We start from the raw sequence: 24,368 nt of genomic DNA on the forward strand, positions 1-24,368 counted from the left end.
CTGCAGTCCCACGACGACAAGAATAAAGTTTGTCAACAAAAACTAAATCTGCTGGTGGATTCCATTAAAGTCCTAATAAATGATAATAAAGTTTGATACTAAAGGTTTGTGGTGCTAAAAATGCCAAAGTAAAGACATCAAGTTGAGCATCTGGATGGAGGTTGATACAAGTTGACCTCCCTTCATTTCTCTGGAGCGACTCCAAGGATTTTATGGATGGTGGTTAAAGACCTGCTCTTCTAGTCGTCGTCCTTCTAGTCGCTGTAAAAAGTCAGTCCATCCTGGCCGACTTCAACACCTCTTCATGACAACTTGTTCTGCCTCCGACCTGGTGGAAACTCCAGAAACTCGGGAAAACCTGTGGAGACTCGAAGAACTCGTGGAGACTCGAGGAACTCGTCGGGCGGGGGAAGGTGTGGTGGGTGGTGGGGGAAGGTGGGGGAGTAGAGGGGGGAGGCCGCCACCCACCTCCCCGCCTACTCTCCGCCCTGACTCCACCCAGACTCCGCCTTGGCTCCACCCATGTGCTCACTTCAGGAACTACGATGCCAAAGGGACGACGAATTTATTTCTTTGTATCTGATCTGTAGCTCAGTGAGTTAAGGATTTGCCTATGGAGCTGCAGGTCGCTGGTTCAAGACCAGACACTTCTTAAATTTTCTCAAAATCCTGACAAAGACAAAGAAAGAAAACTGCCACTGGCGGGTCTCGAACCTGCGACCTTCCAGTCGGTAGTCTTCTTCTTATCCCCCTGAGCTATTCGCTCAGATACAAATTCTTCTTTTTTTTGCGCATTTATCATCTATTTTTTGTCGGTTTCGAGATTTTTTTTAATTCGAGTCTCGACTCGACCGTTTTTCTCGGGAGGTTGGACTTCAGCCTTTGTGCTGGAGGGTGGAACCCTCAGTTCCAAGACTTTCCAAAGCCTCCACACCTCCCGAGTCCTCAGGACCTGAGCTTTCACACAGTCTGAGGGCTGAAATTTTCTAAGTCCCACAGCAGTTCTCTGTTAGATTGAACCTTCAGACAGTCTGAGGACTGAAAACTTGAAAGTTCCTGAGTAGTTCTCTGTTAGTTTGAACCTTTAGACAGTCTGAGGACTGAAAACGTAAAAGTTCTTGAGTAGTTCTCTGTTAGTTTGAACCTTCAGACAGTCTGAGGACTGAAGTTTTAAAAGTTTCTCAGTACTTCTCTGTTAGTTTGAACTTTGTGGTTAACAGAAGCCTTAAAACTTGTGACCATGAGTCTTGATTTCACATTTAGATCATCCATCTGAGTTCTTCTCAGACCTTCACCTGTGGGTTCTTTAGAAATCCTCAACAAACTTTGATTCTCTTCACTGAACAGTAAAGTTTGTGGAGATCAGAAGGTAACATTAGTTTGATCAATGCCTTCAACTACTAGTAGACTTTATCTGGAAGCAGTTTTCTGAAATGAGTTCTTAGTAAATCTGTCCACAATCAAACCAAGAACATAGAAAGTGGAAATGTTTGAAGAAACAACTTGATGTTTTCATTTTAGACTAGAAAACGCTTTAAGACACTTGATCTGTTTTTGGTCTTTTTGATCGTTTTATTGTCTCTTCTGTTTAATTTGATCTTCTAAAGTTTAACTGGTGTCTTTTCAAATGTTTTTTCCCTAGTTTGATTCTTCTTAAATGTTTACTTTTGCTCTTTTCTCTGTTATTCTTTTCTAATGTCTGATTTGATTTCGAAATGTTTTGTCTTTTTAATGTTTAATTGTTTTTTCAAATGTTTTATCGGCTTGTTTGAAAATTTTCCTTTTCTTTCCCAATGTTTAATTTTTCGATTAAATCTTTAAGGTTTTTCTTTTTGAATGTTTTACCACCTTTAAATGTTTAATTTTCTTTTAAATGTTTCATTGTATTTTTTGTTTAATTCCTATTTGAAGTTTTATTGTCTTTAACATTTAATTTTCTAATTAAAATTTAGATTTTTAATTTAATTTTTTTTAAAGGTTTAATAATCTAATTAAATGTTTTGTATTTTTTTAAAATGTTTAATATTCTTGTTTAATTGTTTTTTTTAATGTTTATCTAAAATATTTCATCTTTAATGTTTAATATTTTTGTTTTAAAAATTTTGTTTAATTTCATAATTACATTTTGTATCTTCTGTTTAATTATCTAATTAAATATTTTGTCTGTTTAATATAATTTAATTGTATTTAACATTTAACTTTCTTTTTAAAAATTTTATTGCATTAAATGTTATTTTCATTTAATTGCTTTTTTAAATGTAGTTTATTTCTTTAATCTTTTTCTGTCAAGATTTTAATCCCAACCTTAAAAATGAAACCCTTAAATCACAATGAAAATACTTCTGTCGTCACAATCATGAGTTAATCAATTATTCAGTTTATCAATTCAATTTTATTTGTTTGGCACCTTTCACACAGATGACAAAACTGAACAAGCAAAGACAAAAAACAATGCTAAAACTATGATTAAAACTCAAAAACATATTTTTAAAAAAAAGATTTAACATGGTAATAAAATATGTTGTGTCCAGGGGATGGAGGGAGTTTATTGAAGTCTTCTTGGGCTCACATGGGAAATCATTTAAAATATAAACTTGATATTCAGTCTAAGGAAACTGGAAACTGCAGAGCGACAGAAGAACCAACAATATCTCCTGTTTTCTCCTTTAATGACTCGACTCTTCTTGTGCTTTCAGACCAAAGAACTACAGACTCTTCACAACCTGCTCAAACTCTTGGTACAGGACCTCACCACACGGGTCAAGAAGGTTTCCATCTAATTTCTACTCTGAAGCTCACCTTCTCCTGCTCAAACTGCTGACAAATGTTTCTGCTGCTCTAAAGTCTGGTCTCCAGAACTTCCTAAAAACTCTCAAAGTCTCTTCTGCTGCAGGTTGCTTTGTAGAACTGTTCCAGAAAACCTCACTAAACCACATGGAGGGGCCTCAAGATAGTCGTCCAAATGAAACCATACAAAAACCAAACTAGCACAACCCAAACGCTAAAGTCTCCTGCAGCCTACCAGAGAACCTCTTTAAACAGAGAATCAGGACAGGAACTCTTACCTTCTGGACAACCAACGTTGGTTCACAAACAAGAATACAGAATGTGTCTGACCAGAAACCTCTAAAGACTCACTACAGCCAAGATAAAGACACAACGCAGCTGCACCAAATCCACTAATCACTGCACACATAAGCACCATGTGCTAACTGTGGCTAAAGAACCACCTTTACCAAGACAACTATCCAGTACAAAGCCCTAAAACACACCAAGAAACACATTAAAGATGATTTTACTGCTGGAAGCTGCAAGCCAACGCCTAAAGAACTAACTAAAGCAATGGAGCCAAACCCAGTTCATGGTGAAGAGAAGCAGAGGAAATGTTTGTCTGCAGCTAAATAAAGCAGGAAGACACTGAGCTGCTCAGGTGTTCCTGATAATACCAAGCAGCCACCTGGACAGCCAATAGGAACACAGCTTCCTGGGAGTCCAGAGGGCTGGCTTAGTGAAGGAAATTTAATTTAAATTTGAGGCAGAAAGTTAACAAAGAAAGTTGAAAACCACCTTCTGATACCTGAAATCTCTGAGTTTTCACACAAAGAACACCTGAACATGTCAAACTGGTTCCATAGTAGAACCATCATTGTAAAAACGTCATAGTATGGTGTGTTGCTCAAAAACATTACGACCCGGCTGTCTAGGGTCACCGAGGAGCAACACAAAAACAGGACAAATGCTGGTTTCCAGGGGGTTAGGAGGCTATTTATTTGAAAGAGGAAATTTACAACAACACAACATGTGGGTAGAAAAATCACAAAGTCTGTCTTTAGTTCAGCTGAAAATATTAGTTTTTGTCTTTTTATTGACCAAACTTTTCAGGAAGTAGATGAAGAATAATTAAAGCTCTCATGTAGAAGTCCAACTTATTTTGGATCCTTGTGGAGAGTTTAATCTTAGAGTTTGTAAACCTGTTGAGTTTTTAGAGTCACATAGATTGTTTTGACATTTAATAACCGAGTCCTGAAATAAAATTACAGTTGTGGATTTCTGTGATTTAGTCTGTCATTTAGGTTTTCGTAAAAAAAAAAATGATAATGAATTTTGCCGCAAAAAAAAGCCATAGTATACTATTTCGAAAAATGTCATTTTTCAACATGTTGTGAAAAGGTGCCATATGATGAAATAATGTAAAGGAGGCTGTGAAAAATACCCTAGAAAGGTTTTCTTTGAAAAAAAAAAACTTATCATGGGGTACCTGTATAGCTCAACGGGTTAAGCAGGGCGAGCCATGGACAGGCGCTAATCCCCGACGCAGCGGCCTGGGTTCGATTCCCGCTCGCGGCCCTTTGCTGCATGACTTCCCGTGACTCTTCTCCCCTGTTTCCTGTCTGTCTCTTACTACGCCTATCCAATATAAGGCCAAAAAAATAACTTTAAAAAAAAAAAAAAGTCATCATGAATTTTGGCGCAAAAAAAACGCCATAGTATACTATGTCGGAAAAAAAATGCGATTTTTCAACATGTAAAAATGTGCTATATGATGAAATAATGTAAAGGAGGCCGTGAAAAACACTCCAGACAGGTTTTCTTTGAAAAACAAATCATGAATTTTGCCGCAAAAAAACGCCATAGTATACTATGTCAAAAAATGTCATTTTTCAACATGTTGTGAAAACATGCCATATGATGAAATAATGTAAAGGAGGCCGTGAAAAACACTCCAGACAGGTTTTCTTTGAAAACAAAATCACCATGAATTTTGGCACAAAAAAAACGCCATAGTATACTATGTCGAAAAATGTCATTTTTCAACATGTTGTGAAAACATGCCATATGATGAAATAATGTAAAGGAGGCCATGAAAAACACTCCAGAAAGGTTTTCTTTGAAAAAAAAATCATGAATTTTGGCGCCAAAAAAAACGGCATAGTATACTATGTCGAAAAAAAACCCGCGATTTTTTAACATGTTGTAAAAACGTGCCATATGATGAAATAATGTAAAGGAGGCCGTGAAAAACACTCCAGACTGGTTTTCTTTAAAAACAAAATCATCATGAAATTTTGGCCCAAAAAAACACCTTACTATACTATGTCGAAAAATGTCATTTTTCAACATGTTGTGAAAACATGCCATATGATGAAATAATGTAAAGGAGGCCGTGAAAAACACTCCAGAACGGTTTTCTTTAAAAACAAAATCATCATGAAATTTTGGCCCAAAAAAACACCTTACTATACTATGTCGAAAAATGTCATTTTTCAACATGTTGTGAAAACGTGCCATATGATGAAATAATGTAAAGGAGGCTGTGAGAAACACTCCAGAAAGGTTTTCTTTGAAAAAAAAAAGTCATCATGAATTTTGGCACAAAAAAACGCCTTACTATACTATGTCGAAAAAAAAGAGCGAATTTTCAACATGTTGTAAAAACATGCCATATGATGAAATAATGTAAAGGAGGCTGTGAGAAACACTCCAGACTGGTTTTCTTTAAAAACAAAATCATCATGAATTTTGGCCCAAAAAAACGCCATACTATACTATGTCGAAAAATGTCATTTTTCAGCATGTTGTGAAAACGTGCCATATGATGAAATAATGTAAAGGAGGCTGTGAGAAACACTCCAGAAAGGTTTTCTTTGAAAAAAAAAAGTCATCATGAATTTTGGCGCAAAAAACGCCATAGTATACTATGTCGAAAAAAAAGAGCGAATTTTCAACATGTTGTAAAAACGTGCTATATGATGAAATAATGTAAAGGAGGCCGTGAAAAACACTCCAGAAAGGTTTTCTTTGAAAAAAAATCATCATGAATTTTGGCGCCGAAAAAACGCCTTACTATACTATGTCGAAAAATGTCATTTTTCAACATGTTGTGAAAACATGCCATATGATGAAATAATGTAAAGGAGGCCGTGAAAAACACTCCAGAACGGTTTTCTTTAAAAACAAAATCATCATGAAATTTTGGCCCAAAAAAACACCTTACTATACTATGTCGAAAAATGTCATTTTTCAACATGTTGTGAAAACGTGCCATATGATGACTATACTATGTCGAAAAATGTCATTTTTCAACATGTTGTGAAAACGTGCCATATGATGAAATAATGTAAAGGAGGCTGTGAGAAACACTCCAGAAAGGTTTTCTTTGAAAAAAAAAAGTCATCATGAATTTTGGCACAAAAAAACGCCTTACTATACTATGTCGAAAAAAAAGAGCGAATTTTCAACATGTTGTAAAAACATGCCATATGATGAAATAATGTAAAGGAGGCTGTGAGAAACACTCCAGACTGGTTTTCTTTAAAAACAAAATCATCATGAATTTTGGCCCAAAAAAACGCCATACTATACTATGTCGAAAAATGTCATTTTTCAGCATGTTGTGAAAACGTGCCATATGATGAAATAATGTAAAGGAGGCTGTGAGAAACACTCCAGAAAGGTTTTCTTTGAAAAAAAAAAGTCATCATGAATTTTGGCGCAAAAAACGCCATAGTATACTATGTCGAAAAAAAAGAGCGAATTTTCAACATGTTGTAAAAACGTGCTATATGATGAAATAATGTAAAGGAGGCCGTGAAAAACACTCCAGAAAGGTTTTCTTTGAAAAAAAATCATCATGAATTTTGGCGCCGAAAAAACGCCTTACTATACTATGTCGAAAAATGTCATTTTTCAACATGTTGTGAAAACATGCCATATGATGAAATAATGTAAAGGAGGCCGTGAAAAACACTCCAGAACGGTTTTCTTTAAAAACAAAATCATCATGAAATTTTGGCCCAAAAAAACACCTTACTATACTATGTCGAAAAATGTCATTTTTCAACATGTTGTGAAAACGTGCCATATGATGAAATAATGTAAAGGAGGCTGTGAGAAACACTCCAGAAAGGTTTTCTTTGAAAAAAAAAAGTCATCATGAATTTTGGCACAAAAAAACGCCTTACTATACTATGTCGAAAAAAAAGAGCGAATTTTCAACATGTTGTAAAAACATGCCATATGATGAAATAATGTAAAGGAGGCTGTGAGAAACACTCCAGACTGGTTTTCTTTAAAAACAAAATCATCATGAATTTTGGCCCAAAAAAACGCCATACTATACTATGTCGAAAAATGTCATTTTTCAGCATGTTGTGAAAACGTGCCATATGATGAAATAATGTAAAGGAGGCTGTGAGAAACACTCCAGAAAGGTTTTCTTTGAAAAAAAAAAGTCATCATGAATTTTGGCGCAAAAAACGCCATAGTATACTATGTCGAAAAAAAAGAGCGAATTTTCAACATGTTGTAAAAACGTGCTATATGATGAAATAATGTAAAGGAGGCCGTGAAAAACACTCCAGAAAGGTTTTCTTTGAAAAAAAATCATCATGAATTTTGGCGCCGAAAAAACGCCTTACTATACTATGTCGAAAAATGTCATTTTTCAACATGTTGTGAAAACATGCCATATGATGAAATAATGTAAAGGAGGCTGTGAGAAACACTCCAGAAAGGTTTTCTTTGAAAAAAAAAAGTCATCATGAATTTTGGCACAAAAAAACGCCTTACTATACTATGTCGAAAAAAAAGAGCGAATTTTCAACATGTTGTAAAAACATGCCATATGATGAAATAATGTAAAGGAGGCTGTGAGAAACACTCCAGAAAGGTTTTCTTTAAAAACAAAATCATCATGAATTTTGGCCCAAAAAAACGCCTTACTATACTATGTCGAAAAATGTCATTTTTCAACATGTTGTGAAAACATGTCATATGATGAAATAATGTAAAGTAAACCATGAAAAACAATCCAGAAAGGTTCTCTTTGAAAAAAAAGTCATCATGAATTTTGGCGCAAAAAAACGCCTTACTATACTATGTCGAAAAATGTCATTTTTCAACATGTTGTGAAAACATGTCATATGATGAAATAATGTAAAGGAGGCCATGAAAAACAATCCAGAAAGGTTCTCTTTGAAAAAAAAGTCATCATGAATTTTGGCCCAAAAAAACGCCTTACTATACTATGTCGAAAAATGTCATTTTTCAACATGTTGTGAAAACATGCCATATGATGAAATAATGTAAAGGAGGCCATGAAAAACAATCCAGAAAGGTTTTCTTTGAAAAAAAAATCATGAATTTTGGCGCAAAAAACGCCATAGTATACTATGTCGAAAAAAAACCTGCGATTTTTTAACATGTTGTAAAAATGTGTCATATGATGAACATAAACTTAAAAAGTTCATTCAAAGTAATATTCTACTCTAAAATCTTCCAATGTAGACCTAAAAGGTTGATCTGATGGTATATTCTACTCAACATCTTGGAACATTTACCTAAAAGGTTGGTTTAATGGTATATTCCCAGAAAAGCCCTTGAACATCAGGCTTATTGGTATATTCCACCCAAAATAATTGTATATATAACAAGAAGTCAGTGTAAAGGAAATGTAGACCTAAAAGGATTGTTTAAAGGAATATTTAAACGATTATTTTCATTATTTAATAATCCGTCATCAGTCAGAACCCTGGCAAACTTATTTTCATCAGTTTTATTAGTGGAAGTCACAAATAAAGGAGCTCTTGGTTTTTCCCGGCGTTACTGAGTCCAAAGCTGCTGTTTCAACACAGATACGTTCACATGCATCCACAAACCTCTCAGCACTCAAACACCCACAGACAGGAGGCCGGCTGGACCGAGGCTCGGTGGCGTCCTCAGACCCACGAGTCGCTGAACTTGTTGGTCCGGTTTGAAGGCCTCCGTGTGGTCCAGTAGAAGTCCACGTAGTCGGTGTTGGCTTTGAACCGCAGCGACTGGCCACCATCAGGTGGACCGGCTCGTCCTCGTAGGGCTCCTCCTGTAGCCTTGAGGGAACCACAGGAACATTCAGTAGCTGTTGGAGTTCTTCCTGTCAGGCTCATGGTAGAACGGCTCTGAAGAATCTTGTACTTGTCTTATCTGGAACAATCTAACAGCCTAAACTGTTAACAGCAGTGTAAAGAAGCAAACACACAGGCATAGATTAGGACTCAAACTAGATTTATTTTAGAAAACAAATCAACTTAGAGGCATTTGTTCACACATGTGGCTGAATAGGAGGCCGTCCAATCAGATTCGAGGTCTTCACTCTGTAGGTTGTTGGGTGAGACTCTTGGACCTCCATCAGCTGACGTGGATGTTTGATGGTCTTCTTCTCTAGTGCCAGATGATTCATCCATGAATTCAGCAGCTACAGACTGAAATGAAGCTCATGCTGCCGTTATTGAATTCCTGCTCCAGATCAAATGTTCAGAGCTCACCTTGAATGCAGCCGTCTGCTGTCTGATAGTTTTTCTCATTGTAGTCTTCAATAAAGTCTTTTTTCCTCATGTCAGGATGTGGTGAGACTCTTTCTCAGTCTCTGCAGACGTCCCTCATTGTGCATCTCCAGAGAAGAAACAGAAAAACTGGTCACTGCTTCAGCATCACAAACGCTCTCCAGCATTGAGAGTGTTTTAGGAATTCATTCATTGTGTTGTGAACTTTGAAGGAGCAGAAACTTTACAGCTGTCAAAGATATGAGCTCCAATTCTGGATGTTTTAGGGAATGAAGTTCATCAAATGAACACTTGATTTTTGCTGATAACTCTCATTAAATTACTGAGGAAATCTAACATAAAAAGCTGTAAACTGTCAGGCAGCTTTTGTTAAAGTTTGTCTATAATTCTATCATCATGTTCTGGAACCAGGACTCTGCAGAAGTTCCTTCAATCAGATACTTGTGTGTTTCTATTTAAGGCCTCAGGTTTGAACGTACAGCAGAGGATTAGAAAGGAGTGATTTTAATATTTAAATCAGTCCAGTAAATGTTTGGTGTGAAAATTATTAATATTTTGATTTAGATAGATTTGTGTCAAATAATATTGTGGAGTCTCACTTAAATACATCCAAATTAGTTCAGTGTATTTACATTTTATATGATTTCTTAATCTCAATACTGTAGGGTCTGACCCTAAATATTATAATAATGATGTCAATTTAAATAACATTTTAGTGGTCATAAACTTTAATCAGCTAAACTTACATAATAAATATCACTGTACAATCTTAACCTGAACATTCATATTATTGAGGTAAATTTACATAAATCATGATATTCTAGAGTCTTAACTGGAATATTTCTAACATTAATCTTTTTGTATTATGCTGATAAACAACAATAACCCGACTTTCAGATAATATTTGTTGTCTGTGATTGTGAGACTAAATTCTTCCACATTCTGGAACTGGACTGCATTTCCCAAAATGGAAACATGGACAGAATTTAACACTCATGTATCCATGGCAACGCTAACATTTCTGCTTCTTACCAAAGTTCACAACACAAGTAAAGATTTTAATGTAAAACTTCAGGGATGACTGCTAACCATAAGTATTCTGATCAATACTTCATGATCAATACCAGGCCAGATGTTACAACTCCAGCTGTTGCATTAGACTGCAGTTATTCACAGAGAAATTAAAACATCACATTCCTCATAAAAACTAGATGGGACTTTTATTAAATAAAGTGTTGGTGAATAAACAGTGTAAAAAGTGCAAAGCAGCTCCATTAAATCAGGAGATGTGAGACTTCCAATTCAATTCAATTCAATTTTATTTATATAGCACCAATTACAGTCAAATTGTCTCGAGACGCTTTACAGAACCCATATGCCTGACCCCCAGAGCAAGCCAAAAGGCGACAGTGGCAAGAAAAACACCCTTTTAACAGGGAAAAAAACCTCGAGCAGAACCCGGCTCTAATGTTGGGGGACCCATCTGCTGCTGGCCGGGCGGGTTGAGAGGAACAGAAGAGGTAGAGGGATAGAGATAGAAGGATAGAGGTAGAGGGATAGAGATGGAGGGGGGGGACACAAGGACCATAAAACACACAGTATAATACATGCATGATAAGACAGATGATACATGCAAAGTACAACTAACATGGAAACTAATTATAGTTTACTGCTATGGTGTATGGCTCTGACATTAAATATACTACATATATAGCTGGTGGTAAATTCAAAAATATGTAGATGAGCAAGTCAAGTATAGTAAGGGCAATGCAGAGTAGATTGGTGGAAATGGGCAGCTGGAGGTGGGAGAACAACCACACATCTGAAGCATCCAGCTCTGGGACCAGGGACACTCAGAGAAAGGACACAGAAAGAAACAGAGTGAATGTAATGCAATAATGGTATATATAGTAAATACAAAGGTAGTTAGAGAAGGGCTCAACACAGCATGGATCACCATCTGCTGTGTTGATTCATAGCTGAATGTCAGAATGAACTGAGATAGAAAAGCTGCTTTGAGCTGCAACTTTACGGTCTGACAATCCAACACCATCACAGTTTTCATCTGGTTGTTTTGCTCCAACATGCTGTGAAGTTCAGTTTTTACCTGAATCAATACAGAGATTCTATTTCCAACCAAGACTGGAATAAAAATTAGAATGTTATGAGGTTATTAATACATCTAGATCCTTTCAGATGGAAGGATTTACTTCTAAGTCCTAATTCAAGTTTCAGTTGGAGCACATTGCATTCACAAAGAAAAACAGCGATACCTTCATAGCAACATTTAATAAACCTAAAGCTTCCCTGTTGGCTCATTGGTGGAGTTTGTTACTGAGCATCTGAACCTTAAATCCAGTGAGACGACCATCTTCAGTCGAGGCCAGTCAGAGAACTTCAAGACCTTCCATCAGCTGGACCAGATGTGGCATCATCTCCCTCTGAACATCTGAATGACAGGAGAAAAGACAGAAATCAAACACAGATCACAGAAATACAATTTATTCACTTTCATCATTTTATAAAAGTAGCATGAACTTTATTAAAACTTGACAACATCAGTAATGAAAGTAAATGTTTTTATCTCGTGTTGAAGCTAAATTTAAAGTTAATTTTAATGACAGTTTATCCTGAGAGGAGTGAGAATGGAGCTTTTCTTTCCTTTTTAGAATATTCCCTCAAAATATTCTGTTTATTATTGGCTTTAGAAGCATTTCTTTATTTATTTTTAGATACCTCAGACTGATGCACTTTGCTGGTTTGCAGATAATTTCATGTACAATGAAAATAAAGATCTTCTATTATAACATATTTTACTAAAACAAGAACTGCAAACCTTCTCAACCATCTCTCAGGCTGCAAAATTCCAACTGCGACAAAGAATTATCTGATGTAGTTATTATTCTAATCTTTACTGAACCAGCCCTGGAATTAATAAAAATCTGTATATGGATATGATTTTCTCTGATGGGACCACTGTGGAAGCTGTAGTAATTATTAACTATCCTTTGAAGGGAAAGATTAGGTCTTCTTCAGGTGGATAAAAAAATGCTCTCCCTTTAAAAAAAAAAATGCATACAATAAAGTAACTCTCTTCTGCACTGCACACATACTACACTTTTGTATAACTCTGGATGTCAGAGTAAAGGCAGACAGATCCACCAATCAGCCACAACATTCTGACCACTGACAGCTGAAGAGAACAACATCCATCATCTTGTTCTAATGCAACGTTCTGCTGGGAAACCTTGACGTTCATGTGGATGTTTGACATGTACCACCACCTAAACACTGCAGGACAAACAACCCTCTAGTCTCCATGGCAACAGCAGTCCTTGATGCCAGCTGCCACCCTCAGCAGGACAAATTAAAACTGCTCAGGAGTGGTCCGAGGAACACGACAGAGCTAAGCTGTTCACCTGGGTTCCACACTCCCCACATCCAGATCTGATTGAGCATCTGTGGGATGGTCCAGGATCAGCCTGGTCTAAGTAGGACCCACCCTGCAACCCACAGGATCCACAGAATCCACAGAACATCCCCAGAGGTTCTGATGAACCACTGGGTCAGAGGAGTTTTAGCAGCATAAAGGGACCAACACAGTATTAGTCAGGTGGTCAGAATGTTATACTGTTATATTGTCATGCTGATTATATGATCAGTAAATGTTACCATCAATTATAACATCCACATTGATCAGGAAAAAAACAAACTATCAGTTCATTCAGAAACTGTGGGGTTAAACCTAAAAACACAGACCTCAACAGCAGTTTATTTCAAAGCAAAACACCAGCCAGTTTTCACTAAAGAAGCTTTCAAAGCAACAATTAAATGACAGTTTTGTTCTCATTAAGCTCAGAGTCAGCCAAAATAATGTACACACATCAGGAAAAGAAAAACTTTTATAAATATTTCATTTGTATAAGTACTTCTATACATATAGATTCCTCTTTCTAAGTTTGATCAAATCACGATAACTCTGTGTCCTGTTGTACGATGTTTTCCCAACAGATGGCGCTACCCTTATGAATGGAGCATCAACAAGTGACGTCTACAACAGAACAGAAATGTCTGGAAGCCAGTGGCCACCACTTTGAGCACCTCTTGTAATTGTAGAGGCCAAAGATAACTTTTATTAATCTCGTGATGTCTGAATAAATTTGGTATTGAAATATTTATGCAAGTTTTTCTTTTCCTGATGTGTGTAAACATTATTTTGGCTGACTCTGTATAATGGGTTTCTGACAGGTCACCAGGCAACATCTTTTTATAATAATGACAAACATACCTGCATTCTACAGGAGTGATTTTCCTCATGTGCAGGTAAAGATGTGTGAGGAGCTTAGAGATGACAGGAGCAGGAGTCATCCTCACTAATTCAGCTTCCACCTAGAAACAGAAAGACCACAAACAAACTCACTGATAGACTCTCAAACATTCAACCTCACAGCCTCAAAATATCTGTTTAGGAAGTGTAGTATTTCTAAATTCTGCTGAAAGCATTGACAGACATTCTCTTACAAGGTTGTGTAAAAAGCAGCCTGTCCTCTGAGCTACTGAGAAATCTTCCTGAACAAAGTTTCTACGTGTAAATCAGCTCAACAAAAACTAAAGCCTCAGTCAGAGATAACAGGTATCACAAATTATAAAGAACTTTCTTTGTTAACTCAGACTTTCTGCTTCAACCTCACATAAAAAGGGGAGTTTAACTCATCAGATGACTGAAAATGAACGGCTTGTGCAGTTCCAGATCCAAAAGTAGGATGTTTCAACTCATGTTTTACTACAAATACATGCAATAATAAATAAATACAATGGCTGGTTGTTAGTTTATTCACTGTTAATGTCACTTTATATACTGGATTGAACTTGAGCAGTGGAAGAGAGAAGGAATTTAATGAAATTATGGAGATTCAGAGAGGTAATGTTGCGCAATGTTAAGTTAAGCGCGGTTTAATTCAAACCAGCTGAATGTTAAACTTCAGTGCAGCTCAACGGGTTTCAGTTAACCTTAAAGTAAAATAACTTTTTTAAAAGCTAAAATACACAGCAGAGAAATACAGGTTGAGAAGGTCATTCGAATAATGAGGACAGCTGTGGCAGCAACTAACACAGGTGTTCAGCGGTAAGTTAGCCACCTGTGTTGATTAGCCCGCTAGCTAATTTAGCCGCTTAGCTAGCTAACGCGTCCGGACCAACTGCTCAAACACGACAAAACACAACTCTTCACAAGTCGCTGACTTAACGTACAACAAAACAACGCTACAGGTTAGAAGTATTTATCTTCTTACCGTGTTTTACTCCAAAAACAAGGTCAACAGCAGCCAGAGATGCTACCAGACGTGCTAACCATAGATACATATAGCAGCCTAGAGACGCTAGCGCGCTGTCTCCTATATTCTGTATGGTCTGACCAATCACTGCTCTCTGGCTCCGCCCTCTGAGAATCTTGTTGTCGTTTGGTTCCACACTTGCTGATGACCACTTCCGGTCTCAGAAAATGAAAAAACGGACCTTTTTTCGTTTCTGTCTCTTACTGATTTTATTTTTTTGTTATTCTAAATATAAAATGAAAATAAAAGCATTTTTAAAATTTCGTATATCCCTTTTTGATCATGAAAAGGAAAAACGCCTTGTATTTCAATTTTAATTTTTGTATTTTAAAACGAAAATCAAATAACCACTCGTTTTTTGTTTTTCAATACCCGTTTCAGAACGGAATATCCAATTGCCCCATTCCTGCCTCAATTAATTAAAATTTATTTTATAATCTGAAGTTACTAAATTTGGGTTTTTACAAACGGAATACATCAACCTAAACATCCTCGTAATTTTTATTTAAACGTCTTTTTTAATTTGTATTTGAAATCTTTTACCTAAGAACTTGCAAAAATATTTGATTTACAAATTTTGGCATTAGTTTTTACAATTTAATAATTCCTTTAAATTCTCAATAATGATTATAAATATGTATTATTGTCATTATTTTAGACAGATTGTTGTAAAAAATTGTAAATGTGGCTTTAAACTGAATTCATCTTTATCACAATTACTTAAGATTTTACAAAAACAAATCATAGTTCTGATGTACTGTCATAATTTTGACTTATTAGCTTCTTTTAGTTTAGTAAGTTAATTTTAGCTTAAGTTTTGACTTAATGTCTTGATCATTTAGATCCAAATTTTACTTTTTTAAAAAAAAGTTTGATCCATGTCACAGTTTAAACCTGACGTCTCTTAATTCTAATTGTGTAGTTTCTTGTAATTTGTTCAGACCAATATGATCTTTTTTATTTTCATTTATTTTTTTTACTCATGGAATGGATTAAACTTTACATCTTCATAATTTCCATTTAGACGCCTTTCACTCAAAAACATCTTTTTTATGAGGTCACAACTTTTACTTAGTTTTAATATCTTTTTATTTTGACATTAAATGCTCAGTTTTAGACTAGAATTGTGACTCTCAAAGCTGTTTTTTTTTTTTTTTTTAAAATATTTGAACTGGAAAACACTGAAATGGCTCATAGATTTCTACCTGGTGAGTTGTACATTTGTTTAGTTTTTAAAAATACATAATTTGTGACTTTTTTTAAAGTAAATATTCCATTTGGCTGTGTGTAGTTTGATGTAACTCCTTCGTCCCAGTGCGACTGAACACGTCACCAATTTTCCTTACAATAAGTCATTTTTATTTTTCTTATTCACAACATGTAACATCTTATATGGTTTTTTTCTTGGTACAAATGGTGTTCCACAGATTTCATTTCAGCTGAATAAGAAGCTGAAAAACTGTTGACAGGTGAGTCACATGACCTCCTGATGCGTTCCAGACCGGACAGAAAGTTGGAAAATCCAGTTTCCAGAGAGGAGAAGATGAAGCAGTTCAGTTCTTCAGGTAAAACCACACAAACACCGAGTGTAAACACGACAGATTTTCTCCTAATTTCACCCGCAGACATTCAACAGATAATCATTTAATCGCTGTCAACATCACACAGAAATAAACTCTTTCATAAAACTAAAATATAAATTAGTTCAAAAAGGTTGAAAAACTGAAAACAAAGAGACAGAAAAGTTTGATGTCTATGATACAACCTCGTGGGGATTTTCAGTTTACATCTGCTTTATTTGTATTTTTAGTAAAAACACGAATGTTAAGTTTTTAAAACTTTACTGATTTCATTTTTGCCTCAAATTCTCAGAATTTCAAAGATTTTAAAAGCCACAAACACGTCTTTGTAAAAGCAAACCGCTGAAGTTCCTGTTTCTGAATTTCCAGCATCAGTCCAACTCTGCTGTAAATGAAACCAGCCTCGGTCCTGCTGGATGTTTCAGTCTGCAAGTTCTCAAAGGTTCTGGTAAAGGAGACAATGCTTCCTGCTCGTCACTGATTGGCCACCGGCGGCTCCTCTTCTTCCATTGGCTGACTGCCAAAGCCGCTGTCGACTGTGGCGTCTGATTGGACAGAAAAATACAAACAATGTGAGTGTGTTTACAGGAAAATGACATTATTTAAACATCACCAACAGCTGAAAAAGAAGGTTTTAGGAATTAACCATCGACTGTATAATAAAGACGGACGTAGCTAATGGCTCCAAAACTGAAGCCAACACAGAAGTGTCAAAAACTTGCGATACCAAAAGCTCCATAGACCCCAATTCTACACAGGAAAAACAAATATTTGATAGACTGCTTTTCTACGGCTCAGGATTTATTTATTTTTTGTTAACTGTTATGGTCAAAACGAGAGACCAGGTGGCCGATCTTATAATAAATCAATACTGAATTTTATATAAAGCGTTAAAGTTTTGCGAAGTCAGGGGGCGGGGCTACTTGATTGACAGTCTGGTCTGGAGTGATTGACAGGTCAGGCAGCTTAGACGCTCATTCACCGTAAACTCTGCTCTCCTCGTTTAGATTTAATTCTGACATAACTGTTGGTTTATTTAATGGTGAAGCAGCAGAACATTTTCCACAGATAGTTTTTCTGCCCGTTGGCTTGTTTTAACCAGTTTTCTGCCTTCGACTGATTCTACCAGCAGACACTGAATGGATACTTCGGTAAGTTAATGTTTATTTTCTTTTTGGTGCCGCAGATATAATGTGTGCATTGCTCTCCGGCTCCGCCCTCTGAGAATCTTTTTTTCTTCTCTGGCTCCAAAAATCCAAGATGTCAACCAAGTAGCAGCAAAATCCTGGCTTCATGTTCTCAGTGCAGAAACCAACGGGTCACATCACGGTAGCTACGTCCATCTTTATTATACAGTCTATGATAACTCAAAACCTGCCGGTGGGGTTTGAAAGACGTGTTACTACCAAAGTTACATCAGTAATTGGAGCAAGAAACTGTTTTTCAACAGTCTCTCTTGACTTAATCATGTGGAACTTTTCACTTTGGTCAGAAAAACAACTGGATTCTAGCTTAAAGTCGTGACAGTTCATCAAAATCTCTTTATTCTACATGTCTCATTTAAAATTGTGCAAAAACTAAATTTCCTCTAAGTAGATTCTTTAAAAAACAAAAAAGTCTGTGCATGCAACTGTGGAACTATTAGTGACTCATCTGTGAACAAACAGGTACATGACAGAAATTCAGGGACTTTTGGGCAAAAAAAAAAAAAAGAGCCAACAGTGAGTCAAAATGAGTTTAAAGTTTAGTAGAATAATGAGTCTGAAAGCTTGTGCATGTAAAAAACAGACGTGTAATTTACAAACTATCCAGCAGTAAATATTAAATTCAGCTTCACTTTCACCAGCTGCAACATTAAAGCGACAATAAATAGAGATTCATTTATATTAGTAACTTTAAGTTCATGTTAATATGGTTCTACTTGTATCACACGTGCACGCCTGATTTTTATGTGCACGGGTTTGAGACTAATTAAACACTACCTACACCAAAACGAGTTGGAATTAAACTAGAATGAAGTTTATTTCTTGCATTTATCTGCTGTATTAACAGTTCAAATCCACTACAGTTACATCCCGAGTCGTTTTCTGTCACATTTCTTGTATTTTCTTGCTCTGGCAGCTTCACTCAGATTAACCTGCATGTTTAGAAGCTCGTGAACAAAAGCAAACGGCACTGAGAACCTTCATTAAATCAACCCACAGGTGTGTTTTTTTTGTGTTACCTGTGCTGTGTTTGTCGTCTCGTAGTTCGGTGTTTCTCAGCAGTCGAACTCCTTCTGTCAGACCGAGAGACTGAAGAGCTTCAGCCAGACCTTCGACTGCACCTCCACCAAGCTGCACGAAAACAAAAACGCACTACTGGTGAGGCGCCGCACGGCCGAGCAACGCAATGAACACAAAACACAATTTACTGACGAATCTCAACGTGTTGATATAACACCCAGAGTCAGAGAGCAAAAGGGAAATAAAATGTAAATAAAGTTTAAGCCAGTTAAACGCATTACGAGGCAGTGATGCTAACGTTTAATCCAAAGTAGAGCTTCAGGGAATGGAAGTTTAGAAATATTACATCAGTTATCTATTGAAAATCACACAGAACAGCATAATTATGTAATCTGACTCTTTGAAAAACTCCAAAACCACCATTTATCTTGATCAGACACTGATAAAAGCCTCAGATCAGACATTTATTATGTATCTGTGCAGGTTGACGTTACAGTCCATCTACTGCAGTACCGTATTGTGCCACCAGGTGTATTTTCTGAACAATTTGATGCACTGAAGCTTTAGTTATACTCCATCTTGTCAGAATGATGCAGGTTGTTGTTACCTTGTAGTGCTGCAGCAGGTGGTGGCAGGGGATCGGACTGTCCTGGTACAGGTGAGTCAGCGTCATCATGCCCAGCTTCTCCGCCAGCTTCCTCCAGGGAACGTCTCCCACACTCAGAACCTCCACCAGCCGGGACAAAGTCTCCTCGTCCAGCCCCGAAGCCTCCGCCTCTGTTTCAGGTTAGAGATCAGTTTTTACTCTGCTGTCAACGTCTCAAACTTAATCAGGGTTTCTGCAGAAATCAGCCAGTCACATTTAATGCTTTTTAATGCCATTTTAATGCTAGACTTAGTGACTTATGACTGACTTATTATGAGTGACTTATAGACTTATTAGTGTTTCTGCTCTCAGGATGACAATGAAGACAAACGAACCTTCGCTGCTGCTTGGTTTGATCTTTTTGCTGCTGTGACGACTGGACTTTGGTCTGGAGTTTAACAGGTTCCTCACCTGAAGAGACGAGACAAGACGAGGAAGTTTAGAGGCAAGAAAACACGACAGAAAACAGCTTTTAAACTACAGAATGACAACGTCTGGTTGAGCTTTCATCTGCTGATGTTTAGAGTCAGTTTGCAATTGTCTGTGAAAGAAATGCATAATGACCACAGGGAGATGCAAAACAGCCACAAAGAGACACAAACTGCAAATCTAATAGTCTGTTGTGGTCGTTTTATGCTTTTTTTTCGTCTTTCTGGGTCATTTTCTGGGCCTCTTTGCATTCAGTTCCGTCTGTGGTTCGTCGGTTTTCATCTCTCTGCAGTTGTTTTGTGTCTCTTTTTGTACATTTTCTGTGGTCGTTCAGCATCTCTGGTTGTTTTATGTTCGTCTGGAACCACCAGAGGCAAAAAAACTGCTACGAAAAGATGCAAAACTAAAAGTCTTTTGGGTTCGTTTTGCATCTCTCTGTGATGTTTTGTGTCTTTTTGTGGTCGCTTTGCTTTTACCTTTGTTTAAAACCACCACAGAGGGACACAAAACATGCGAAACGACCACAAAGAGATGCAAAACGCAAATCTAATCGTCCACTGTGGTCGTTTTATGTTTCTTTTATGCTTTTTTTTACGTCTCTGGGTAATTTTCTTCTAGTTTGTTTTGTTTCTCTTTGCACTCAGTTTGGTCTGTGGTTGGTTGGCTGGTTTTCATCTCTCTGCAGTTGTTCTGTCTCTTGTGCATTTTCTGTGGTCTTTTTATGTTCGTCTACAACCACCAGAGACATAAAACTGCCACAAAAAGATGCAAAACACAGAACCTTCATGTCTTCTGTGGTCATTGTGCATCTCTTTATATCTATTGACAAAAAATTTCCACAAAATCTGCAAAATGACCATGAAAGAGACTCAGATTGACCACAGAGAAACAACATGCTAAACTACAAGTCTTTTGCAGCCATTTTGCTGTGTGTCATGCTTTTATTTTGAAGGCTGTTACCTTCTGACACTTGGCGAGGTCCAGAGCTGTGTGTCCTCCTGCGGGTCTCTTTCGAGGGTTGATCGGCGGCGAGGCGGGTTCGTCTCTAGCGGGTTCGTCTTGGTCGTGTTCTTCGTCCGAGGAGGAGCTGAAGAAGAGCGGCTCGTCGTTCTCCATGTTTTTATCGGCACCTGAAGAAGAATCTGCCTTCATTCGCCCGTCTGTTGTGTGTTTGTGTGTGTTTGGGTATTCAGTGTGTTTGTGCGTCTCACCTGCAGCGATGAGCATCGAGCAGAGCGTCGGCGAGCCCAGACTGGCTGCCAGGTGCAGAGGCGTGTTTCCTCCGAACGTGCAGGCATTGACGTCGGCCTTCAGCTGGAAACACAAAAGAGTTCACAGGTGTGATGTCATTGTCAGAAGCCCCGCCCCCCTTGTGGATACACGTGCTCTGATTGGTCGTTACCTCGGTGATGAGAGTGCAGGCCACCTTGAACAGGTTTTCTCTGACGGCCAGGTGGAGTGCCGTGTTTCCACTCTTCTGCTCAGGGGCGTTGATTTTGGCTCCGCCCTCCACCAGCAGACGGAGGCAGCGCTCGCCATCCCTCCTCACGGACAGGTGCAGCGGGTGGAGACCTGATGGAGACAAACAACATTTCAGTGTTTTAGTTTTAAATGTCGGTGCTGCAGGTGCTGCAGGGGAGCGGAGACCCTCGTCTCACCGTGGTAGTCGGGGGTGTTGACCAGGTGGGCGTGGCGTTCCCCCAGGTGAGCCAGTAGGAGGCGGAGCGTGTTGTGGTCTCCGGCCAGCGCTGCCAGGTGGAGGGGGCTGCGACCATCTTTGTCGGGCAGACTGGGGTCGGCACCGGCCCTCAGCAACACCTCGACCACCTTCACCTGCCGAGTGATGACAGCCAGGTGTAGAGGAGTCTGCAGAGGGGGAGGAGTCAGAACTCAGGTGAGACACGTCTTATTTTTTTAAAATATGCAACAATTAAAGCATTTACCATAGCAAGAAACTCAAACCTTCAACTCTCCAATGATACTATTTCTCTATAATGTACTCTTGTCTTGAGAAAACTGACCAGACTTAAGCTTACAATTGTGATCTTTCAGGGGAAAAAAAAAATCACTTTATCCTGCAAGTTTTATTTAAAAATTCACCAAGATTTTACTTTGTACACTAACCCGATTCTGTAAATAATGAAAAGTTCTATGTTCTTCCAAACTTTTTGATTTCAGGTTTTTATTTTTTTCCTTTTGTAAAATAAGTAATTCTAATTTCTTTATATAGAATTTGGCACTATAACTGTGTCATGATGTACAGAAGACATTTCTAAGTTTCTCTATGTCTAGTCATGGTTGTTCTATTTCCATTGCAGTGAAAAATGAGCCACAGTCAGTGAAAAGGAGCCAGAAGTTTCTTGGGGTTCAGAGGGTTAACTGTGCTGAGATGCGTTGTTTGGACTAGTAAAGTTTCTACCTGTTGGAGGTGGTTGGTCGTGTTGAGGATGATCTGCTGCTGGCTGCTGAGCAGAGTGTGGACCAGCTGCTGGATCACAGCTGTCTGCTGGTGGATGATGGCCAGATGTAACGGACTGTGAGGAAACAAAAAAAACTGCGTGAAAACAGGTTTCAGGTTAAATTCAGACGATTGTGTGCAACTCCAAGTGAACCAGCTGACAAAAGTGTATGAAATGAAGACTGACGTGTCTCCGTTGCTGTCCTGGATGCCACACAGGTGTCTCTGGATGGCCAGAAGGACCCGAGCGTCTCCGGTGCTGCAGTACTGCAGCAGGGCGGCGGCGGTTTGTCTGGCGCTCTGAGAGGCTCTGCTGTTCAGGGTGGCAGCTGGAAACAGTCAAACATCATCAGCAAACAGTTTGATAAAACAACGTAAGTTTAATGATTTACAGTCACAGTTTACCGTACCGATCTGAAACAGCTGCTGCTGCAGCGGTGAGCCTGTCTGCCCGCTCAGTTGTTGTTGGGCGAAACCTGTCTGAGGGGCAGAGCCTGACAGCTGAGCCCCTCCCCCTCCACCAAAGCTGGAGAAACCTCCAGTATAAAAGCCTCCAGTTCCTCCACCTCCAACTCCGTTCATCTGCTGGTGGAACTGGAATCCTAGTTAAAGTAGGATTCGACACAATAAAAGCATGATTAAAAGGAGCTAAGAATTCCACATAACTAAAGTAATTAACATAATAATTAACAATTTTAGACAATAAAAGTCTGATTCCAAAGAAGTCAAAGCAAAGTTTCTACAAAATAAAAGCCTGATCCTATGGAGGGAAAATCAAGATTCTACAAAATAGAAGCACAAAACTAAGCAGCTATGGAAGATTATACACAATAAAAGCATGATTCCTAAGCAGTTAAAGATTCTAGACAATAAAAGTCTGATTCAAAGCAGCTAAAGCAAGACTCTACATGATAAAACTTAATACTAAGGAGCTTAGGATTCTAGATAATAAAAGCATGATCCTATGGACCCAAATCAAGATTCTGTTTATGCTCCTAAGCAGATAAATATTCTAGACAATAAAAGCATAATGCCAAGCAACTACAGCATGATTCTATACAATAAAAGCTTCATCCCAAGGCATTAAAGCGTGATTCTAGATGATAAAAACACAATTCCTAAGCAGATAAAGCATGATTCTACACAATAAGAGCATGCTCCTAAGAAACTAAAAAGTACAATCCCAAGCAACAAAAGAAAGATTCTAGACAATAAAAGTATGATTCCAGTCAACTAAATTTAAATTCTACACAAAAAGCACAATCCCAAACAACAAAAGCATGATTCTACACAATAAAAGCATGTTTGCTAGCTGTTACAGATTTTAGACAACTAAAGTGTGATTTCTAAAACATGTAATTCTAATAAAGCATTTTCCTAAAAATTCCCTTTTTACTGAGCAGATCAAGAAAATAAATACTCCAGAGCATTTACATGGCTTATTAAGCTTGAAGTCGACCAACATGGTCGCCCAGTAAGAAATTTAGAAGTTAACCATGATGCTGTGATCCTTCAGTTTGCCACATTAGGGTTCATTGTGCAGCATATATTCTTCTTTTCCATGTTGCTTTTTGGAAATCCCCACCTCTAATGCTATTATCGATGCCTTCTGTCAAGTTAAAATCCCTACCTCCTCCTCCTCCTCCAGCTCCTCCTCCTCCAAATCCTCCAGCTCCTCCTCCTCTTCCTCCTCCACCTCCCCTCCAGTTTTCGTAGTGAGGCAGTGGCTTCTGCTTCTTCCTCAGCACCTCCTCTTTGTCTGAAACAGAGCAGAAGATTGACACTAAAGATGGGAAGTTTTAAAGTTCATAAAAGTACAAGTGGGACGACGGTGTTATTTTCTCTCCATCCACTTTTCATTTTCACGATTCTGCGGCATCACAAACAACAGAGTGAGTAGGTGAGGATTGAAACTTGGTGCATGCCGACTGTTTCCACTGAGGGAAATCCCAAAACTAAAATGAGCTTCAACTCCAAAAACAAACACCTTCCTGGCAGCATCACTGGGGTTTTTACAGGTAGCAGTTCATAAGAATGTCTTGATGCAGGGACATTGGTGCTCACCTTGGACCTGGGGGATGTAGGTGAACTGTTTGGGGTCGCTGCTGTCGCCGGCCTTCTTCCTCCTCAGCTGCAGGAAGACAGTGACGGGTCGCTCGATCTCTGTGCTGTGATAGGCCGGCGTTTTGAACACGATGGCGTACTGAGGACAGAGGAAAGACTGCATGAGAGTGATGCAAACATACCTCTATGCAGTAAAGGCCTATTTGAGCTGCACCTTGTAAGCTCAGGTAGTTGTTTTGTTTTTAGCCTGTATTTGTTCACAACTGTCAAATTTGTGCCTTTAAAAGCAGCCGAATTAGCTATTAGCATCTCC

The 24,368-nt window shown here is 38.1% G+C and overlaps 1 protein-coding gene and 1 long non-coding RNA gene across 5 annotated transcripts in view; both read right to left on the reverse strand.

Annotated features, from left to right (window-relative positions):
- Window positions 1-8,501: 8,501 nt before the first annotated feature.
- On the reverse strand, window positions 8,502-14,768 carry LOC129350818 (uncharacterized). 3 transcript variants are annotated; one of them, XR_008604338.1, is made up of 4 exons: window positions 14,612-14,768; window positions 13,609-13,709; window positions 9,303-11,769; window positions 8,502-8,867 (listed from the first exon to the last, which is right to left on the reverse strand). It is a non-coding gene; the product is annotated as an uncharacterized LOC129350818 (long non-coding RNA). The 3 variants fall into 3 exon arrangements; XR_008604337.1 differs by lacking the exon at window positions 8,502-8,867 and adding an exon at window positions 9,026-9,198; XR_008604336.1 differs by lacking the exon at window positions 8,502-8,867 and adding an exon at window positions 9,026-9,239.
- Window positions 14,769-15,989: 1,221 nt separating this feature from the next.
- nfkb2 (nuclear factor of kappa light polypeptide gene enhancer in B-cells 2 (p49/p100)) overlaps window positions 15,990-24,368 on the reverse strand; it is a 31,847-nt gene continuing 23,468 nt past the window's right edge. The window contains exons 12-24 of one of the 2 annotated variants that reach the window (XM_055018504.1): window positions 24,056-24,194; window positions 23,626-23,750; window positions 22,402-22,591; window positions 22,179-22,320; window positions 21,953-22,067; window positions 21,192-21,399; window positions 20,936-21,105; window positions 20,745-20,847; window positions 20,494-20,663; window positions 19,440-19,515; window positions 19,066-19,235; window positions 18,458-18,569; window positions 15,990-16,778 (exon numbers count right to left, since the gene is read on the reverse strand). In XM_055018504.1, coding sequence (XP_054874479.1) covers window positions 16,708-16,778; window positions 18,458-18,569; window positions 19,066-19,235; window positions 19,440-19,515; window positions 20,494-20,663; window positions 20,745-20,847; window positions 20,936-21,105; window positions 21,192-21,399; window positions 21,953-22,067; window positions 22,179-22,320; window positions 22,402-22,591; window positions 23,626-23,750; window positions 24,056-24,194 — 1,791 coding nt within the window. In that variant the 3' untranslated portion in view covers window positions 15,990-16,707. Of the gene's footprint in view, window positions 16,779-18,457; window positions 18,570-19,065; window positions 19,236-19,439; window positions 19,516-20,493; window positions 20,664-20,744; window positions 20,848-20,935; window positions 21,106-21,191; window positions 21,400-21,952; window positions 22,068-22,178; window positions 22,321-22,401; window positions 22,594-23,621; window positions 23,751-24,055; window positions 24,195-24,368 lie in introns of both variants that reach the window. The other variant, XM_023284476.3, reaches the window with a different exon arrangement.

Source organism: Amphiprion ocellaris, chromosome 16, assembly GCF_022539595.1.
Source record: "Amphiprion ocellaris isolate individual 3 ecotype Okinawa chromosome 16, ASM2253959v1, whole genome shotgun sequence".
Taxonomy (NCBI): Eukaryota; Metazoa; Chordata; class Actinopteri; family Pomacentridae; genus Amphiprion; species Amphiprion ocellaris.